Source organism: Melanerpes formicivorus, unplaced genomic scaffold (genome assembly GCF_026170545.1).
Source record: "Melanerpes formicivorus ecotype bairdi unplaced genomic scaffold, bMelFor1.0.p_v2 SCAF_21, whole genome shotgun sequence".
NCBI classification, from domain to species: Eukaryota; Metazoa; Chordata; class Aves; order Piciformes; family Picidae; genus Melanerpes; species Melanerpes formicivorus.
This window is the reverse complement of record NW_027142373.1, coordinates 3,864,399-3,883,204: the sequence shown is the minus strand read 5'-3', so window position 1 is coordinate 3,883,204 and position 18,806 is coordinate 3,864,399. Positions and strand designations below refer to the sequence as shown.

Below are 18,806 nucleotides of genomic sequence, written 5' to 3'. Positions count from 1 at the left end.
TTCAATAAAAGTTGTCTTAATTCTTATTGCACATTCGTGTGACTATTTTACTTCCTTAACAGGGACATGGGAAAAAGCCTACAGCTTCCCTCCATTGCAAGTAGGTTGAAACAAATAATCGTTGGTTTTGACATGTTCTCTGAATGTAACACATCTGATGTGGGAAGCAGCAACTTGGAGGTACTTAGGTAACTGGACAAATGCTGTGGTAGCCACTACAGACCGTAACAAACTGAGAGTTAGTGATTTAGACCAAGCAGAAGTGATTCAGGCAGATTTCTCAGTTCAAAATATATCTATAGCCTCAAATCACAAGAATTTACATTATTCTGAAGCATGAACATCTAGAATTTTATTCAACTAATACCTTGATGTAACATTGCAATATTGTTGGAAGTTACCTCGATGCATCCTACTGTAAATCTCTTTAAGATTTTATTATTTACTTTATCCTCTCTCAAGCACAGCCTCAAAAATGGTCCTGTCATGAAATAACCACAGAATAAGGTATACATGGTGCCATGGGTTGAGTTGAATCTGCTGCTGATACTCAATCTCGTGCTGCCATCATCCCCGATTCAAAATGAAAAGTGCTGGCTGGAGCAAAGTATGAAGGAGCTTGAAGTTCAGACTGGAACATGAGAGGATTCCTGGTGCAGTTGCTGCTTCTGGTTTCCAGTTTTGGGGTGTTGGACTTTTCCACTCGGGGGGGCTACAGGCTGGGGGGAGGTTGCTGGATGCTGCTGCTGCTTCTGCATTTTGCTGCATTTTTCTGCAGGCAGGCTCAGGTCATTGTGCATTGGATAATTTCCAGTAATACTCTTTATCTCAACCCAGAGGGGGGTTTTGTGTTACTTTCCCTCCCATCTGTGTGGGGAGAGAGTGTGGCTTTTGAGAGCAGGCTGTGCTAACCCAGGCCACCACAGAATCATGTATTAGACAGACAAAGGTACACGTGGAAAACAAGAAATGACAAAACTGCAACTACACAGGCAATACAGTTTTATTATGTTCTTCCACCAATTGTAGCAAAAAAACATTTAACAACTGAATGAATAATCAAGGGAACTTAATTGTCAACAGGAGTTTCAGAATTATGTTCTAAATTTTAGACGAGGAAGTCTTGACAGCGAGAAAACAGACCATAGACACACTGGAATAATAGTCTCTATTATGAAGAACTAGCGCCTTCTTTATAAGCACTGAGATTATTGAGGCACCTTACTGCAGGTTATGTATCATCTCCTCTTTGGCAATGAGATGTGTGGTTTTGTTAACTAGGGCCATTAGTGAGTTGAGCTTGTGAGACCAGTCATTGAGTATATTGTTTGGGTCCTTAGGCCTCTGAAAATTGATAATTCCTGCCAGCCTGTCTACTTTAGCAAAGATGGTCTTATTAACTACTAGGTTGGACAGGAACTCCTCCGATTCCTGTAAAAACAAACAGCACTAAGTCAAGAAAAGAGCATTTTTATCTACAAAACATGAGAATTCCTCACAAACACCATCAAAGCACAGGGAACAAGATATTCTTTATATTTTACAGAGCTAAGCTGTATTAAGAAAAAAACCAACAAACAGACAATAGCATTACACACATTAACACTGCAAGGTACTACTATAACTTGATGGTGGGTTGTTTTGGTTTTTTTTTCAATTTTACCTATATCTTACTATTTTTAATGAAATTAAAAGGTTAATTTAGTACACCAAAAGACTTCTACACTTTGAAGTACTTGGCTACACAGGTATCAGAAAGAGCTGTCTGAGAAGCATGGCATAGGAAAATCCGCATGAATTGCTGACCACTGTCAAAGGTTTTACTCTGAGTTTGTGGAAAAGAGCAGATTTAACTGAAAGATAGTAGGATAAAGCTCTTCATTGGCCCTGGAAATGCCACTATGCCATGATGTGTGAATCTCTTTGGAAAACGGGATGGCAAGAAGACTGCTCCACCCCATGTTCCCCAAGTACAACCCCCTGTAAGAAAGGGCATTTGAAGGTGAGAAATACTGTACCCTCAGTCAGTTTTAATCCCACTGACAAGAACTTTTTAACATCTAAACATAGAACAAGAAACTCCAGCATTTAAATGAGACCTTGAATATAAACAAATTTTTACAAGTTTTTGCCTTATGGGCATATGCATCATTACATTGAGTTCTGCCTAGATTAAAAGTTTTCTAACTCCCATAAAAGCATAAAAATACACTCAGGTGTTCATATTGACTAGTACAGCCAACAAATATTTGAATTAAGTCTGTTAGCCCCAAAAGATTTTAGACTGCTACTCATAAAATTAAACCAATGACCAAAAGCTCATCTAATGCTCCACTACAGCACAGTCTGTTCTTCCTGTAAAGGCTGAAAAGCATTGGTAACACAAAGAGGGGAATTAGACCAAGAATGAAGCCAGCCAAGATGCAAGGATAATATGAAGAGAGATTATATAGTGATACAACAACATAATGAATAATCCATGAACATTCATGAACACACAAGTGTAAACCCTGAGGATTTTGTAACAAGTAGCGTGTTCCTACAGTGCCAAGTCTTTCTGCATTGTCTGTAAAACAATGCAATGATGGTCTATGGCATTGCTTACAGAGCTCTTTAAGCTAAAAAGAGACCTCAAATTCAAAATAAAAGAGAACATTGCTCTGCTGAATGCTTTTATTTTTGCCACAAACACATGCACACATCCACGCCCTTTATGAAAGGAGGAAAAGCAAAGCCACACTTACATCAACGGACAGATCCAGGAGCTGTGCCATTCTCTTCATTGTAATTCTGGTATAATATTTAGCCATTATTCTAATATTCTGGAATAAAAGTGTTCAGAGTAGAGGGTTATGTGCAAAAAAAAATTGAAGCAGGCTGCAAAAATATAAAAGTCAATGTTAAAAGCAGATTAGGAGCTGTTGTGCTCTAGAGCAGTCCAGCATGAGGTACATAAGGGAGTTGTGAACAGTTCTTTTGCTTGTAAAAGGTATAAAAGTCTCTACATGACAAATTATTAAGCAATGAGATCAACTAATTGCAAATTGAATATAAAGCACAACTTCCAAGTTTCTGCTCTGTTGAAATGGGAACTGCACCTCACTAAGTGCAGCATGCTCTTTTTTGGGGGGGCAGCAGTGCCAAATACCTAGCTAACAGAAAGATACAAATGAAATGCTGAAAACACAACGCAAGGGAAAGGCAACTTCTCTGCTGTTGTGCTACAGATTTGTTTCCATTTGTAACTGAAATATAGCAAGCTACAAGCATTTTCAGCTGAGACACTGAATATATAGCCAATGCTTAAAATCAGACATGCTTACATGTTCCACGACTCTGTTCTTTAAATCTTTCCATCTCTTTTCACCTTCCTCTGTACAGCCAAAGACATCTGTGGCAGGACTGTCAAGGGATCCTTCTCTCAATTCTTTCCCATATTCTTCAACCAGGGCAGTCCACCGCATCAGTTCCATGGTGGTGAATAGTTTTAGAAGGTCTCTAAATGAGTTAGGAAAGCTTACTTACAATCCTGTATTAATAGGGCTTGTTTCATACTTAAATAGATCAAAGAAATAATGTTACATGTTTTATTACCATTAATATTCACTGTTTTTTATGAATACACTTTAATACTTCATGCTATCAGGGGGCAGCTCAAGACAGAGCTAATCTTGATTTTCCAATAAAAACCTTTCTCTTATAAAGAGATATTTCCAAAAAAGACTTTTATAAAGAGACATTTATTTTAATGCAGAATTTGCACAACCATTAAAAATCTTGCAGTATTTTTCATACAGCATTAAACTCTGGGGTGCTTACAGCAGACTCAGCCTAAACAGATTACACTTTCGGAGTCCATTTGAGAGAGTTCTTTTTTAACCTAAAAATTGTTTATTAACCAAGAATACTTACTTATACTTGGGGATTTCTTCTAGCTTTTTGTCACTACTAATTCTGTGCACCAAATCAGATTGTTCATTGTCATATGGGGAAAGAATAACGTAAAGAACAACGCTCTTCAGTGCCTGTTTAAGAGGAAAGGGTAAGGTTTTTTTCACAATTAAAGAGAGGAATTGAAAACACTCTTCACAGAGCTTAACACAGAAAAGGCTTCAGAGCAGTGTATTAAGAAGTTAGAGTGAAATTGATGTCACCTTACAGAAATGAACCCTCATTCACAGTAATACGTCTATTGATTCAGGTTAACTAAAATTCTAGTGTTAAGTATTTTAAGTACATGGAATAAAACCAAGTCTTTTCAAGTGTGTAACATCTGCACTGCACACACAACAGCCCACACTTGCACAGCTGCTTCTCATTTCTGCACTTGTATAAAACAGACAAGACACTCTCCAAGATTCAAAGACAATCTAACGAAGATGTTAGTTATAAATATTCATTTGAAATCAACTTTATTGTATTACTGTTGTCAACTAACCAATCTGTTAACGTAGCCATTAAAAGCCTAAGAGCAACAGACTGATGAACTATTTAATCTGCTGCAGGCTGATCTGGCAATGAAATGGGTACATGAAAATACAGACATTTTGTATGTAATGATTGGGTTTTTTACCTGCTGCCACTTTTCACTTTCAGCCTGGATACATGGAGTATCATAAATGGCTCTGTAGTGCTTACAGATGGAGAGGTAGGAGCCTTCATGTTGATCCAGCTGGATCATTAAGTTGTAGTATTTCAACTTTAGTTTCTGAAACAGTATCAAGCAGTAAAATTAACACAGCTCCATGCATCACATCAATGAAATCCAACTGGATTCCAGGAAACAGGGGATTCAAATGTAGTTGGTCCTGAAGAGAGGCATGTGTGATTAAAATTAGGATTGGGGGAGGTGGATAAATCCTCCAATGACTTACTTCTGTGTTTTCTTCTTGAAAAAATTTTGTATTAATTTTTTTGCTGATAATTTGAGTCCGAATGTAGTCTTTTACAGCTAGGCAAAGTCTCATCTGCTCCAGGATAAATTCTACCCGTTCTTTCTTTTCCATTGAACCATAGGTTTCCACCTAAAATGAAAATGTAACAACACTGTCAAAAGCCAAATCAAGCCAAATCTTAACTGTGCAAGAATGAGAGCCTGTCAAGAGGAAAAAAAATACAAAAGAAAAATAATCATTAAAAAAACAAAAACAACAATTCCAGAGCAAGTGGAAATGATGAAAAGGTTATTAAATTTTAGATTATAGCCCTCATTTATACCAGATGAATCCACCAATGCTAAACTGAATGCACTACCTAAAGAACTGAAATGTTTTCCAAATGGGAAATACTCTTTGTAACCTAAGCATGAGACTAACAAGGGCACTTCAAACTGAATTACACTTTCACTAACAACACTTAATCTCATTCCAGGCATTTCTGCAGACATACCTGATGAAGTTTATAAACAAGAGCAGTCAGAACTCATTTCTACTGCCAATTCTAAGTGACAAGGTATGTTACCTGCAGCTCCTGCAGGATAGAGGCAGCCTCTTTCACTTCACCATTCTGTTCTTTTATTGTTGCAAGTGTCTTCGTCAGGCGAGCACGTTCGATTTCCACATATATCTGAAATCAGAATTCATAGCTTAAACACTGGAATCTTCTAAAGAGTGCCAATTCTAAGACCACAACCCCACTGAGGCATGTACTTGATGTTTTCATGTAATCAATTAATTCCTTGTGTATCCATACTCTGTACTGACACTATCCACAATATGCACAGATAAAATATGGATACACTGGAAGTATTTGGAACAAATGAATGCAAATTATAATGTCTAAATTAATCTACCATTCTTTAAGCAAATACAAAATTATGTGCTCTGTCAGTGAAGTATTTTGTCTGCTAAAATGTACTGAAACAGATGAAGTTAAAACTAATGGTTAATGTGTACCAAGTACTACTGTTTGCATTATTTCACTCGCTCCTGACCAACCTTAAATCAACAAGAACTGATTAATACCCACTTACACTAACTCTGAACAGACAAAAGCTGAGCTGTAACACCAAGTTTGCTTTAAGCCAGAATTGTTTCTTAAAGCAAATTATGTAAATTATTAACTATAATGTTTGATGTCACGTTCTGTCAACTGTAACTGTTCATAACACCTTGCTAAATGCAGGAGATAAATTAAACCTGCTCATTCCTCTAACAGAATCAAATATGTAGCCTTCTACCAAGTTAAAAATAAATGGCATTTTAGAACTCTGAATTATGTTATTAATATTAATTATATAATTATTAATTCTATTAATGCATCCAAGTAGCTGTAACATGGAAATATGACCACTGTTTCAATTAATATGAAGTCTGGAAAATATTTGCAGTCTTTTGGAAAGAAATATACCACTTGCCTTCTCACCTTCATTTAAAAATTACTCCTACTCTTGATTTGAACATGGCTAAATAATAATGTTAAAAAGCTATGCTTTTAAAAAAGGTGAACATTTTTATTCTACCTTTTAGACACTCAGTCTTAAAACAAAATCTTACTTTTCCCTCTGTAACCATACGCAACGTGTCAATTAAGCGCAGTTTGACTGGCAAGTCTGTAATCTCTTCAACGTAAGTGCAGCACTGCTGGACCATTTTAGCAACTGCCTAATACAGGGACAGAAAAGAAAAACATACAATGGGTTTAGACTCCTCAAATGCATTCAGGTTATAACATGGAGAGATAAATACTAAGCAGTTTCCTATCAAACTAAAGAGATTAATCTCAATGAAAGTACACAAGATGCATCTCATCACTCTGGCTCATAAAAATGCGTGCTGACGACTGATGCTGGAAGTCCAGTTTGGTGCTGTTCTGTCATTTCTTTCGTCTCAGTTTTTCCAATGATATTTATAAGAACTCATCTACTTTGTTTCTCTCTTGAAAAGCAATATTCCTTTTCTGCCAGATCCACACAGCTCACATGGACTGACAGAACTCAGCTGTTTGCCCTAAGACCTGCATGGATAAAGGGAAGGTGCCTCTCCTCTGAAGTGTGTGCACTGCCTCTTCTTTTTAGGACACCTGTAAACTTTTTTCAGGAAGGGAAGGAAGGGGGTTAATTGTTTCTGACTGATGCTCTTCCATTCCCTAACAGGCACTAATAAGTTAACAGCCTTCAGTGGCAAGCACAGGTACTGGAGCATGTTCTTCTGCCAACAACACTGACAAAGCTGTTAAAATTATTACTGAAATTTCTGCTTCTGGAAAACAAACAAAAAGCCAGAAAGAATAACACCTCTAGAAACTTATTCCTCAAGAATAAAATCCAGCTGACATGTTCAGCCACAGTTTGTGCAAGCTAGACAACTGAACTCCTGTACAAACTTATGTTTCTGCATATCCAAAAGCTGGTAATTTTTCCTTCCTAAAGCAATGATGCCATTAAAATTAGCTGTTGCTGACTTCTAATTAAGTCAAACCAATCACATAGTGCAATGTATTTTCACTTTAAATCAAGGCCTTTCAGCAAATTTCTCAGACATGACTGAGTTCCATAGGATGACAGTGTCAAAACAAGCATGTCAAGTGCATACCTGATCTGCTCACAATAAACTGCAGGAAGTGTTTAAAGTACACCTCTTGTGAATAAGAAAAATTAAGACAATGTGTACAATACAAACTGTAAAAGGGTGTAGAGATGAGCTACCATCTAAAAGCTCTGGTATGCATGAAAGCAGAAAAGTCACAGACGTGCTGCCAAAAATGGCAAGCTCAGCCACAGTGAGCTCAGGCATAACGTGAAGACAAATATCAGACATCAATTTCACCGCTGGCTTTCATGTGTCTACCAAAAAAAGCCTCAACAGGAGCTAATTCAAATCTATTCAAAGCCAGGAAAGCCTCTACACACAAGGGGAAAATCAGATATATAACACAGCTCCAAATATCACTTTATCTTTCGTTTCAAAGTATTAAATTCACCTGTTTTAACTGACTTCTTCTCTTTGACAGAAGAATAATATTTTCATTGAGAGCATCCCAGTCTTTAGCTTCATAACACATTTTCACTATAGCAACTAAGATACGGGATGTGGAGACCATGTCAGATGCCTGGAACAAAGAAAGAGCAGATTAGTGATGGGGTAAATCATATGCAAACCTCTAGGACTTGCACTTCTATTATACCAAGGGAAAAAGAATGATTACATAGAGCCTCACTAATGTTCTTCTTAAATAAAAGAACAGAAGGGAAAGATTGACACTCCCATTCTTTTCACTACTCCAATGCAGTGAAACAAGGGCGTGTGTAGGCCAACCCAACACAAACACTGCACTTACCGTTCGTGTTTGTTTTTCCAAGGAGAGAAGGTTTTCAATTACTTCCTGCAATCTTCCTTCCTAATGTGATAGACAGGCAAAGAATTATCACCATGAGGGAAGAACACAAATTGGTTTTAGAGTAGCTCTAATTCTCATATCAGTAAAAAAAACCCACAACCCAGCCTGTCCACTCATTCTTAAGGTAGGTTTTTCCCTTTAAGAAAAATCCAAACCGCAGAGTGCAGCAACTTTAAGTACATAGTTCTACACAGAGATTAACATGGGAAGGTTCCATTTTTGCCCAGCGTATGCTAGAAGTTGTCCGCCCAGTGCAAGGAACCCAGCAAGTTTCAGACAGGTTTGGTTAGCTCACATGCTAGAGGGATGACTGGTTTCCATCCTAGCCAAAACAAAGCTTTAAGTGATAACAGATATGCAATTAGATACTTTGGCCCAAAACTTGGTTTACTGTTACTTTCATCTGCGTTCACCATAATTTAATTGCAGCGTATTACAGAAAGTGTAAAGAACATGTTTTACAGTCTAAGCACGGAGTTATGATAGTCCTGGTTTTGGGGTCTTGAGAACTGTATTTGCCTTTGTTTAGAGGAGTTAAAGATAACATAATGTACTGAGTCCCAAATTGTCATTCCTAACGAATACCTGTTAATGTGGGAGAATTTTTAACAGCCCATAGCAACCGTGGGGCCACAAAACATGGTTTGAAACTATAAAATTAACAACAAAAACGAGACAATGAGATTTGTTTCTACAATGTACCTATCCTACTTACATTTCTTAAACTATATATATTGTTTTGTCAAGGCCATGCTTTTACTGCCACAGAACTTTACAGGTTAAAACATGGTCATGGGTGTCCATATGGACACAGAGCTCTGCCTGTGGGATAAAACATTTGTGCCTGCTCGTTATACAATGCAGTCTTGCAAGAGTGTAAGATGCAATTTACTTATCTTGAGGCCACTGCCTTTAGAATTCTACAATATGCTGTATAGTACAGCATGCCTACCACAAAGAGACACGTGTATTAAGCAGAGTATTTGCAGCATGGAAGAATCAGATGGCATCCTACTGGGAAAGAACATCCAATTTGTGTGTTCAGAGGTCTGAGATCTTTACGCTGCAGAAGACCATAAAAGAAACCTTAAGATAGACCATATGCATGATTACCTCTATGATCCCAGCAGATCTGTGGCCATCTATGGCTGGATGCACATGTGTATTTATTTACTTAGCAGATACCAGTACCCTAACAGCCTGCCATAGGTCTGCCCCTCCAGGCACACACACGTAACACCATACAGAGTGCTGCTTAACGTGACACAGATAGCTTTTGTAGCACAGCAGTCCCTGGATGAACAAGCATCTACGTGTCTGCAACAGCTGCTCTGCCTGCAGAAAGTGGCATCAGGGAAAAGCCACATCCCTTCTGATGGATTCAGGCCTTTTCAGCCGCTTACTCAGGAAGCTGCACCCCAACATCTCATTTCCCTCACTGCTCTCCCACACAAACACACCCTCCCATACTCTCACAGCGAAATGGTAGAGCAGGCCCTACTTCTCCCATTCCCCAAAATGGCACGGGAAGACCCAAGGAAACCTCTCAGCAGCACATGTGAAGTAGTGTCCAGTTCCGGGATCCCTAGTTCAAGAACAGGAAACTTCTTGAGAGGGTACTGCAAAGAGCTACAAAGTTGACATCTCTCTTATGTAGAAAGGCTTAGGTTTTTTTAGCCTGGAGAGAAGACTGAGAGGTAATCCTGTCAATGCTTATAAATAAAGGTTAAGTGCGAGGAGGATGGGGACAGGCTTTTTTGAAATGGTGCCCAGTGACAGGACAAGATGTAATGGGGATAAACTTTAACACAGAAAGCTACATATAAACATGAGAAAGAACTTCTTTACGCTGAAGGCGGTAGAATACTGGATCAGGCTGCGCAGATAGGTGGTGAAGTCTCCATCTCTGGAGTCATTCAAAACCCATCTGGACTCTGCTGTGCAGCCTGTTCTAGACGAACCTGCTCTGGAGGGCGGGTTGGACTAGATGATCCTGGTCCGTTCCTGCTCCTATTATTCTATGATTCTGTGATCGGGTGACAATAAGTGGCCGTACGTCCCCCTGCCGCTGGAACACCTTCCCGAGCGCGGCCTAGCGCGCCCCACGCCATGACTCAGCCCATCCGCACAGTCCAACTTTCCCTTTCCCCGTACCTGCGCCAGCCGCTCGCACTCGGGCAGCCGCTGGTCCACCGTCGCGCTGTAATCCACCTCCATTTTCACGATACGGCCATCGGCCCGCTCCGCGCCGCCCTCCGCCATCCCGCCGGTTCCGCTCCGCGTCCCTGCGAGGACAAACCGGAAGGAGCCAGGCCCTGCGCACAGGCGTGCCCGGGGCAGCCCTGACGAAGGCCCCCGCGCTGCGCCAAACAGGCGCTACTTGGGCCATCCCCGGCCTCTGCAGGACCCAAGGCGGGGCGGGCCTGAGGGGAAGTGCCAGCGCTGAAGGGGCCGGCCCTGAGGTTGCTGACGACGCTGCCGGGCACTGGAGGAGGTCGCTTGGAGCCTTGCCCCGGGCTGAGGGGAATCCCCTCCGGCACTCAAATAGGGGCAGATGTGGGGTGCTGATTGGGGCAGTGCCTTCCCTCAGCTTGGCCCGCGGCCTCCTGCCTTAGCGAGGACGAGGGTTGTCGGCACAGTTGCCACAGCCACGGTGTTGCTCGTAGCTTATGTGTCAACAGCTTCAAACTTTGGTAATAGGGCAGGGGGTGGCGAATCATGGACATCGTAGTTTTATGCTGTTTCCCTACATTTTGAAGGACTATGAAGGTGGTTTGGCGATCTGCACCACGGTGTGGCCTCAGTGGAGGACTCGGGGTGCAGTAGCTGTTGACTTCACCCTGGTCATTTCAATGTATCTCACGTTCCAGACATGAGTCACTTAATCATCTTGCCTTGCTGGAGAGGTGAGGAAAAAGGTAGGAAACACAATAGATTTAATTTAAGAGCACAGGGATTCTGTTTTCAAACAGTGCTGCACTTTCATCGTGTTTGATAAGTTCTGAGATGATGGTGTGATACTCGTGATTACAAATTGACGTATTTCCCACTCCAAAGCAGAAATGTGCGTACTGGTTGTGAGAGCCCAATGTTTCTGTTGTCTCAAAACAACGCGTGACATACCTGGCCTGAGTGGACAGGGCGATGGCTTTGATAGCCTTTAACAGCTCTCAAGAAGAGCTGCTGGCCTGGCAGAGTGGTTTAATAATTAAAAGAGCTAATTTCTGCGGAGGCGGGAATTCCCTCTTGCCTTATTTTAAACCCATTGCAACAGCGCCATGGAAAGGCCAATGGCAGGCTGGAGTGCTCACCTCTCTGTGCAGTCCTTGCTATGCAAACCTCCCTCTGTGATTTGGAGAGATTTACTCCAAGAGAATTTTTGAATCACAGCGCGACCTCCTCTGCTGACCAGGGCTGGCTCGGGATTACCGGGTCGTGAAGTTTCATTCCTGAAGACATTCACTGCAACTTGCTCGTGTTTGCAAGCAACAGCTCAGAAGGAAATAGTGATCAGTGAATGCTGTAAGCAATCATTGAGCGTTAAAGAGTCCCGGAGGGGAGGGGGGAAGTTACCGTGAAATGCCATTGTGTGTTGTGTTACTTTACAATGGTACGTAACAACGTGTTAATGTGGCAAAGGGACACTTGAGATAACTCACTTCAAATCTTTTGTTTGCAGAATCTGCATCTGCTGCACTGGTGTAAGTTTGGAGTCATTTAATCAAATTAATTCAGAGCTGTGCTGTTATGCAATTGTGTCTGACACATGCTTTCCAATTAACACAGCACAGACCACGCACTTTGAGTCACTTTATGTTTGAACACAAACTCGGTTTGAAAAGTCCTCTAGCACAATTTACCTATTAATTATTGTTAGTGATTAATTTCCTTAAATAAACGCATGTGTCAGAGAGTATGTAGGTTGCTCTTTCCTTACTCTGGCCATTTATAAATTTGTAGAGCTTTGACTACTTACTGTGAGTTGTAGAATGTCGTTCTTTTAGCTCGTTGTAATGTTAGTATAATTTTCCACTTGATGGATAGGGAGTAATGGCTTTCAGGGAAGTTCAAAGTTAGATACTGTACTAACTCATGAACATTTAGGAATATGTAATCATCATAGAATGTATCTAGTATGTAAACTAAGATATACACGTAATTAATTCCATGAAGTAATATGAATCTGCTAATCGGTTCTTATAGTTATTATATTTGAGATTAAGCATATATTCTCTGAATTCTACTGGCTTTGGAACGCTTAGGTGGAGCAATCCCTGATGTGTCCTGTGCCAAAATGAAGAAATGCTTCTTCCTGACACCTCATTGGGCTCAGGCAGTTTCCTTGCTGTATTCAGTACCAATATTAATTGAACATATTCCCGTACCTAGTCATTTGGTTAAGACCTTGAGTGAAAAAGGAAGAAAAGTAATGCCTCCTGCAACTGTTACCTTCCTTTGAGGTTGAGCTGGGAGATGAGGAAGCAGCTTTTGCCTCCAATGTAGGTTTCCTGAGTTGCTCAAACCCCTCTACATTCATAGTAGAATAGAATAAACCAGGTTGGAAGAGACCTTCGAGATTACTGTGTCCAACCTATCATCCAACTCCATCTAATCAACCAAACCATGGCACCAAGCCCCCCATCTCAGTAAAATACCTAAAGACTTTTACCATATCTTACTATGAAGTGACATTTTGCTGACATCCATCTGGAGTTAATGTTCAGCGCGATTTAACCATGATGATGTTGGGTTTTTTTCTCCCTAAGGTCAACAATGATGAGGGAAAAATGCCTTATATTTCCAGCTGATCATAGCGTGTTGCAGAGGTAAGAGCAATAGTTTCTGACAATTTAAAGTTAAAAAAAAAACCCAAAACCAACAACTACTAACCCACAAACAGGGAAAAAAAAAACCACAAAACCAACCCACAAACTATCAAAATTGAGGCAGGCATGCTTGCCAGAAACTTCCTGGATAGCTGGAGCTACAAGTTTTCTCTCAGCAGGTCACTTAGAAGGCATTTGGTGAGGGTGCACTGGGACAGTAGTCACAGTAAGCAGGTGTGAAGGATGTTGTTTGGGTTCACTGATTTGTTTTGGGGTCTTTTTTCACACATATGTACAAACAGCACAAGGCTGAGCTATGTCTGTGGCAATAGGCTTTGGTTGACTGAAGAATGTTTTGCTCTAGGTACGCAAAGTAATGGTGGTTTCTGTTTTACATAGCTTCTGGATTTGCCACACTGCTCTCTGTAGAACTGCATGCTTTGTTATTTTAAACAAAGCTCTAAGGTTTACTTTATGTTGAAAGTAAATAGATTAACTAGTTTAGTCTTTCTCTTGGTTTTATTGAAATCAATGTTTGCCTATAATTGGGTAGCATCAAGGCCCTGTGCAAAGAAGTTCAATTTTTTTTACACTGCTTTTCATCAGAAATCCAGAAATATTGTTCCAAATTAATGAAACCATGAGCAAATCAGTTATAGCTGAAGTAGATATTTTAGATCTGAATTTGGATTACCTCTCATCTTTAGTTATTATCATAGATATTGCCTTGTTTTAGCTAGCTTGCATGGAACTTTCAGGAACATCTACTACCAACATCCTGAAGTACAGTTGCAGTTTCAATACTTACAAGTGGCTGTTGTCAGGCTTGAGATATAAGTTTCATTAACCACATTGCTCATCCCTCAGATGGAATTCTAGACTGTTACCAGAGCTCCCAGATTTCTATTTCTTTGTGTAGGTGTCTGCACCTCACTGGAGAGGCAGAGTGCATAAAATACTGTGCCATTATTGCAGTGGAATGGAAAAGTTAGGATCTTAGCTCCAGGAGATGGCACTGTGTCCTCTCCAGGCTAAAAATTACATCTGTAGCTTTGAAATGTACATTCAGAACCAATGAAATCCTGAGGGGTTTTTGCTGTGTCTTGTTATGAAACACACATTTCATTGTAGACCTGAATTCGTCTTGTAACTGTCTCCAAATATATTTCATCACCTTTATTTTTGCAAATGACTTAAATGCAGATGTATCTTTTACCGTTGTTTGTGCAGTGCATGTGGTGATGCTTCTCTGAATGCAGCTCCACAGCTTTGGGAAGAGAAGCAGCACTGTGAACGTTCTCTGATGTACCTGCACTTATGTAACACCCTGGGGCTCCCATCTGGTTTCTGAACTCTGCTCTTGTGCATATCAGGTTGGAACTTAGTAATGAGTGAATGTCTCTGAAAAACACAGCTCCAAAGTATATTGAAAACTGATTCAACTAACTAATTGGCTACTAAGGGAGGAAAAAAAAAAAACAACCAACCAACAAACCAACCACACTCTCCCACAAAGCTTCTGGCTTAATCGTCCAACTAGGAAGGAGGCACTTTTTCGCTGAACTTTTTGTGTGACGTTGGAAAGTAAGTAGCTGACTTAGGGGAGGAATAGTTTCATTTGTGCTTCCAAATCTGCTGGCTGATAACGCCGGGCTGACCGAAAGGGAAATGGGTGAGGCCGTCATATCCTGTGCTCTGTCTACCGTGCTCGCTGTCCTTCCCTTTGTAACGACGGACGGGCCAGAAGACCGGAGCCGGCTCTCCGCCAGTCTCTCGGAGCTCTCCTATGTTACACCGTGTTGTAAATGTTTTGCAGGGTGCGTTGTTACACGTAAGGCAATAAACTTCCCCAGAATTGAGACATCTTCGCGACAGAATTAATTGAAACCGGGATTTCTCCCGACTCGCTGCTGCAGGCGGCCCCCTCCCGGGAAGACCCGTCGGGCAACACCCGGAGCCCCCCCGGGGTGCCCATGCCGGTCTGGTTAAACCCTTCCGAGTGCTGCGGTGGAGGGGTGTTTGCTTCCCCCTCCCGTTCCCCCCCCTCCCCCCCTCATCCCCTTCCTGCCGACCCGCTGATGTCAGCCGCGTCCCCACCGGGGCTGCTGCAGCCGCTCCGCGCTCGCGGCCACAAGTCGCCCGCGGCTGCAGCGGGAAACCCGCGGCCGCCGGATCACCGCTCCGCACACACCCCCACCCCCCCTCGCCCGCCTCTACACCCCCCCTCCCCCTTCCCGAGCGCAGCGGGAGCCGCGGCGGCCGCAGCCGCGTTGCAGTGGGGAGGTGGGAGCCGCGTTTGGCAGCCGGGGAAGGAAACGTTCTAAAAAGGCTTTGTCTCGGGAAGCAGCATCTCTCCTTTCCTGCCGGCCGCCGCCGAAGCCACAGCTTGGGCTCGGTTGTGCTTTTGGCCGCCTCAGGCATGTCTTAATTACAGCCGCCAGAGCTCTGCCGTTTCTCTACCCTCCCGACAGAGCTGTCGCGATCGCGTCTGGGCTTTGAGGCTTGCTAGCGTCTCGGTGCAAGAGTCTATCTGAAGGAGGAAGAGCTGAAAGAAGGGAGCAGTTGTGGTGGTTTTTCTTCTTGCTGGGTCAGCCTTGCTGGATGGTCGCCTTACTCTGGTGGACACAAGCAGAGCGAGAGGCTTGATTATTTTTTTTCCCCGTGATTATTTTTCTTGGTGATCATAGTGCAGAAATAAGCACTTTTCTCCCAGTTTGCCGGTCCGTACCGAGGCAGCAGGAATATGCTCATGAAGGAGTACCGGATCTGTATGCCTTTGACAGTTGAAGAGGTAAGTGGCCGGTGCTCGGGCTGGTACCTACCAGGGGTTTGTTCCTCTTTCGGGTGAGTTGAGGTTGTTTGTGTTTAACTGAATATTTTTTCTTCGTATAATGAACTTGGTCGGAGATGCTCGGTTGGAGATGAATGTTTTTATTGAAAAATCAGGGAATACTACAGGAATTGAGGTAACTCTAGTGTATCAAAAGCATTGTGTCATCCAAGTATCCGTTATAGAGGTTTGCCAACCAGTCTTTTAAGAAGAATCTTAGTACATATCTGCATTTTGTGTTGAAATCTCCACTTAAGCTGCTTGTCCGTACCCCAGGTTCTAGACATAGCTTCACCCTTGCTTAAAATCACCTTGGAGATGGAGGTGGCCCGAAGCTCTGGCTCAAGTAGGGTGGGCAGGTTGTAATTCAATAGTAAAACTTCTGGGTCATTAAGAGAAATGCTTGAAAGTCAAACTGCTCGTGGTCGATGTTTTTCTAAACGCTTGTTAGGGGTATTGTAGTTTTACTTACCTGCAAACATCCTGTCTACTCATTGTTTCGAGTGATGTAGTATTGCCTACACGTGCCATAATAGTTACTTGTGCACGTAAATAGTGGTGGCTTATAGGTGCAATAGGTACTGAGAGGCCTAGTGGCATCTGTCAGTGAGTTGCTGCCTTCAGGTTCTCCACTAATAGAAAAAGGAAGACGTTTTATTTAGTAAATATGCCATAAGAATGGGCACTACGAAGAGAGAACCAGCTCTGCTTCTCAATGCACACCCGTAGGCCAGCCCGGCCCCGCCGAGTCCGCAGCGCCGGGATGGGTGTAAAGTTTCTCTTCTTCCCTCGGGCACCGCCAGGGGGAGTCCTCCCTTCCTAACTCCCCGGGTGCCACCAGGGGGGCGCGCTTCCCTCCGCGTCCCCCCACCCCCGCTCCTGCCACGGTCAGGGGGGCCGAGGGTCGGGGCCGGGGCTTGCACCCAGCCGGGGGGGGAGTAGTGCTGGATGCTGAGTGTTCCCCTCTTTCTGCCCTGTCCCCCAGGGTTATAACAAAATACAGTCACTTAGTAAATTAATTACACCATATGGATTACATCATAGAATTATAGACTCGTTCCGGTTGGAAAAGACCTTTAAGCTCATCGAGTCCAACCACTCTCTTAAACTCTACCACGTCTGGTGCTAAACCATGTCTCTTAGCACCACATCTCTGTGTCTTTGAAACAGCTCCAAGGATAGGTATTCAGCTGCTTCTATGGAAAGCCTTTTCCACTTTTTGAGAACTCTTTCAGTGGAGAAGTTTCTTCCAACCTAAACCTCCCCAAGTGCAACTTGAGGTCACTTCCTCTTGTCCTGTCACTTGTTACTAGGGAGAAGAGACCAACCCCACCCTGTCTCCAACCTCCTTTAAGGGACTTGTAGAGATCAATGAGCTCTCCCCTCAGCCTCCTTTTCTCCAGGCTAAACAACCCCAGTCTCCTCAGCAGCTCCACACCAGCCCTGTTCTCCAGATCCTTCACCAGCCCTTCTCTGGACCTGCTTCAGCACCTCAATGTCCTTCTTGTAGTGATCTCCCCAAAATCTGAACCCCGTACTCAAGATGTGGCCTCACCAGTGCTAAGTACAGGGGGACAATCACTTTCATAGTCCTGCATGTCACGCTATAAATCCATCCAGGTGAGGGATTTTGCTGCACAGTTTTATGTTGCTTTTCACAGTATGTTTGAAGGAGTCCTCAGCAGTATGGAGAAGTTCTCATTTCAATGGCGTTTTTGTCTATATCTTCATATTTGGCAAATTAACGTTTTTCTAAACCTGTGAATTTAAACTGCCAAATATTTACTTCAGGCTGCTCAGGAAATTGCTGCTGGGAGCAGGAATGAAAACCACCACATACATGTAGATAAATAGACATAGATTTAATTCTAGCATTTTTCCAACCAAGTTATATAGTGTGCTGTGATGTTGGATGGCATTACTCTTTTAATACATAATGTTGTGTTTATCGTATTACCCAAATGTAGACAATGTTTTATCCATGCTGAGTTCCTGATGTCCTTAGACTACCACACTTAGTTAATAGCAGTTCATTATGTCATCAGAAGGGAGCAAATCTAATTTATTTTGAAAAATCATTCTTAAACAAGATTTCCAGATAAAGAAAAGTTCAAAAACCTCCCCATACAGGAATGGATGATGTATGATGAGGCAGAAGGCAATGTTGGAAGTCTTGTTCTCTAGAATGTTAACAGAATTAGTAAAGATATTCATGGGTCTTGTAGTTTCTCTTATGTTGAATAATCCATTATTTAATCCAAGAGCTGCAGCTGAGCTGCCTTAATGAGGGATCAAGAACGTGTCTGATATTTAGCATGAATTTAATTATTAATTACAACAATAACTAGGACAAAATCATTAAATGAGCAGTTACCTTATTTTCGTTATAGTGTTTATGTACTAAAAAAGTCCCACACTTTGTGAAGTTTTTCTTACTTGGACTTCACAATTCACATTTTTTCCCTCTGTTTGGAAGTCCTGGGTTTTGGCCTGTGCACTTTATCCAGACATAGAAATGCATTTCCTTGAGCACTTTTTGAGCACTGACTTAGCAGCCACCCATATGCAGAAGTCTCAATAATGAGAAAGAATCCTAGCTTTGGTCTGTGGTGTTGTGTTGTCACCAAAACCAGATGGCTTTCCACATCATTCCTGTGAAAATAACCAGGCAGAAGAGGCAAAATGGAGGTTTACTGTATCAGCCAAGCACCTGTACCTGATATTCTGTGGTCAGGTTTTATCTGTCATGTGAAAAACTGTGTTAAAACGTTGCATAATGCACAGTCTGGTAACCACCGCTCATTACTTCTTCA

The 18,806-nt window shown here is 42.0% G+C and overlaps 2 protein-coding genes across 3 annotated transcripts in view; one reads left to right on the top strand and one right to left on the bottom strand.

Annotated features, from left to right (window-relative positions):
• Positions 1-982: 982 nt before the first annotated feature.
• On the bottom strand, positions 983-10,663 carry PSMD12 (proteasome 26S subunit, non-ATPase 12). Of its 2 annotated transcripts, XM_068151120.1 has the most exons (11): positions 10,492-10,660; positions 8,278-8,337; positions 7,921-8,049; positions 6,495-6,602; positions 5,461-5,565; positions 4,875-5,024; positions 4,574-4,708; positions 3,913-4,025; positions 3,324-3,498; positions 2,745-2,822; positions 983-1,431 (listed from the first exon to the last, which is right to left on the bottom strand). In XM_068151120.1, the coding sequence occupies exons 1-11, from the start codon at positions 10,597-10,599 to the stop codon at positions 1,222-1,224; spliced, it is 1,371 nt and encodes a 456-aa protein (XP_068007221.1). In that variant the 5' UTR covers positions 10,600-10,660; the 3' UTR covers positions 983-1,221. The 2 variants fall into 2 exon arrangements, with proteins under 2 accessions (XP_068007221.1, XP_068007222.1); XM_068151121.1 differs by lacking the exon at positions 983-1,431 and having other exon boundaries at positions 2,788-2,877; positions 10,492-10,663.
• A 4,728-nt stretch (positions 10,664-15,391) lies between these two features.
• The window catches only part of PITPNC1 (phosphatidylinositol transfer protein cytoplasmic 1), an 80,583-nt gene continuing 77,168 nt past the window's right edge, over positions 15,392-18,806 (top strand). The window contains exon 1 of the mRNA XM_068151122.1: positions 15,392-15,954. Coding sequence (XP_068007223.1) covers positions 15,907-15,954 — 48 coding nt within the window. The 5' untranslated portion in view covers positions 15,392-15,906. The remainder of the gene's footprint in view (positions 15,955-18,806) is intronic.

Excerpts from the sequence above, each read along its gene's own strand:
- PSMD12 (XM_068151120.1), bottom strand. The coding sequence starts at position 10,599 with ATGGCGGAGGGCGGCGCGGAGCGGGCCGATGGCCGTATCGTGAAAATG. Across the intron at positions 5,566-6,494 it reads GTATGGTTACAGAGGGAAAA|ATATATGTGGAAATCGAACG; the intron begins GTAAGATTTTGT and ends TTCTGATTTCAG. Across the intron at positions 5,025-5,460 it reads CTATCCTGCAGGAGCTGCAG|GTGGAAACCTATGGTTCAAT; the intron begins GTAACATACCTT and ends TTTTCATTTTAG.